This window comes from Perna viridis, chromosome 1 (assembly GCF_037379345.1).
Source record: "Perna viridis isolate PV_CMFRI_1.1 ecotype Kerala chromosome 1, ASM3737934v1, whole genome shotgun sequence".
Taxonomy (NCBI): Eukaryota; Metazoa; Mollusca; class Bivalvia; order Mytilida; family Mytilidae; genus Perna; species Perna viridis.
This window is the reverse complement of record NC_142445.1, coordinates 31,124,148-31,126,244: the sequence shown is the minus strand read 5'-3', so window position 1 is coordinate 31,126,244 and position 2,097 is coordinate 31,124,148. Positions and strand designations below refer to the sequence as shown.

The window sequence follows — 2,097 nt, the reverse complement described above, 5'->3', positions numbered from 1 at the left end:
AGGATATACATACATGAACATTAAAAAAAAACTTGTATAAAAGACACATAAATTTCAAGACATCTATATTACCTTCACAAAGTAACAATGATGTTTATATATGTTTGCATCTTAATCGTACAAGTCCTTACACCAGGTAAGATAAATAATATCTATAGTTTTATACACATATGTTTTTTTTTTGTTTTTTTTTATCATTTTAGACTTCCTATTAGGTTATGTAAAAGGACAAGACATCACAGCTTTTAGGTGTGCACAATTTGGATTTAAAAAAGTTTCATGAAAACAGATAATACTTTTATCTTAAGATAAAGCACAAACGGATAAAAAGATCAAGAGACTATTCAAATGGCAACTTTGATATCTGGAATACGAAAAGTACCAGTTTTATTTATTGTAAATTTCGATATGCCGTACACGTGTTTCAAGGAGTAACCTTGATCAGCAGTATTAAAATCAAATAAGTAGGAAGATCATAATCAAAATATTAGTTGTATACAATAACAAACTTATCTATAATGCTTTTGGTAAAGTTTTACAGTTAGACGAAATAATGTACAACTTCGACACCTTTTTGTACTAAAAACGCAATAAGTGTTGACGTGACATTTTTTGTCAAACTCAACCCGAAGATGTAGATATGTTTCGACCAACTCAGCGTTAACTAAACCAATAATTGTCTAAATAAACAATTCTTTTCTGTTAAGGTCGACAAAAACTGACACAACAATTATTACGGTTATTGTAGACACAATTTATTTCTCATAGGGAGATAAAGCGATTCCTGGGGCATTTTTATGTCTTTATCAGTCATAAAACAATTGTAAATGTGCGTTTAATCTTAGTTTTAGAAAGTCATGAAAGTAATCAAAATACTTGTTCTGATTTCTATTGAAAACTATTTTTGCTATTTTTTCACTACGGGTCACTTCAAAATCAGAACATATTCCCAACTTTTCTTACCCCTCTCTTACTACTTTATTGGTCGTTCAATAGTGAATGCAAGTGTAATATACTGTATGCATTTATTCATTTAAAAAAGTTGACAAGAAATACTGAATTACTATCTCGTGCATTATTTTAGATGATTGTGTACATAAAATTCTCGGTTGAATTCATTGCATAAGTAATGAAAAGCAATATTGAAAAAGCGACTGTTTAATTGTTTTGTAATTACAGTCGTTATGTTACCTACAATTCATAGTTTAAATTCTAAATCTTGCTAAAATGATGAAGTTATGGAGTTATTCAATTATAAGCATTTCTCTTTAAGTCTTAGCTTGATTTTAACTTAATCAACATAACAATGTAAAATAAAAGTTGGAAACGCATTATTTGCCATTATTCTATTTTACACATTCAAGCATATTTAAACTGTTTAAACGGTTAATTTTCAGTTTTGTCAGATGTAATTATCTGTGAACATTCATCAGCATATATTACCTGTCCAGGAAGATCTAGAATTAAGGTTACTAGTGCAATTTATGGTAGAACTCAAGATGGTCAGATATGTCCACATCATGCAATCAAAACAACGCACTGCAAATCTTCAAGTTCAGACAGTAAAGTAAAAAGCATGTGCAATACACGGAGCCGCTGTTTAGTGAAGGCCAACAACGGAGAGTTTGGAGATCCATGTGAAGGAACTTTTAAATATTTGGAAATCAAATACAAATGTGTTTAATATCGACATAAGCTTTCAAAATCTAATGTACTTAATCATTAGTAAAAAAAAAATCTGTTGTCTTTTTTGTGCAAATTATTTAAAATCATTTGTTATAAAATAAATATAGTATAAAAGTTGTTCCTTTAAAAGCTATAAGTTTATGTACTTACAACTTATATCGTTGCACACACCAACTTAATGTGTTTTTGAACAAAAACGGAGGAGAAAAATACAAAAAGATATTAAATGACAGAAATCCCAAAAAGTAATCATCTTCAACTTTCATTTTCTCTGTCTCCATACAGGAACGTCCTAAACTTCAAAACACATAAAAGTAATAAAGAAAGTAAATGTGTAAAAAAAAGAGAATAAATTGACAAACGAAAGATCGCCGTATTGTGGGTCACCACTCCCTGCAAAGAGAAAGAGAA

At 29.3% G+C, this 2,097-nt stretch overlaps 1 protein-coding gene across 1 annotated transcript; it reads left to right on the top strand.

Annotated features, from left to right (window-relative positions):
- LOC148628352 (L-rhamnose-binding lectin ELEL-1-like) lies at positions 1-1,800 on the top strand. The gene is made up of 2 exons (XM_088564725.1): positions 1-136; positions 1,398-1,800. Exons 1-2 carry the CDS (start codon positions 88-90, stop codon positions 1,682-1,684), a joined length of 336 nt encoding a protein of 111 aa, XP_088420851.1. The 5' UTR covers positions 1-87; the 3' UTR covers positions 1,685-1,800.
- Positions 1,801-2,097: the final 297 nt, after the last annotated feature.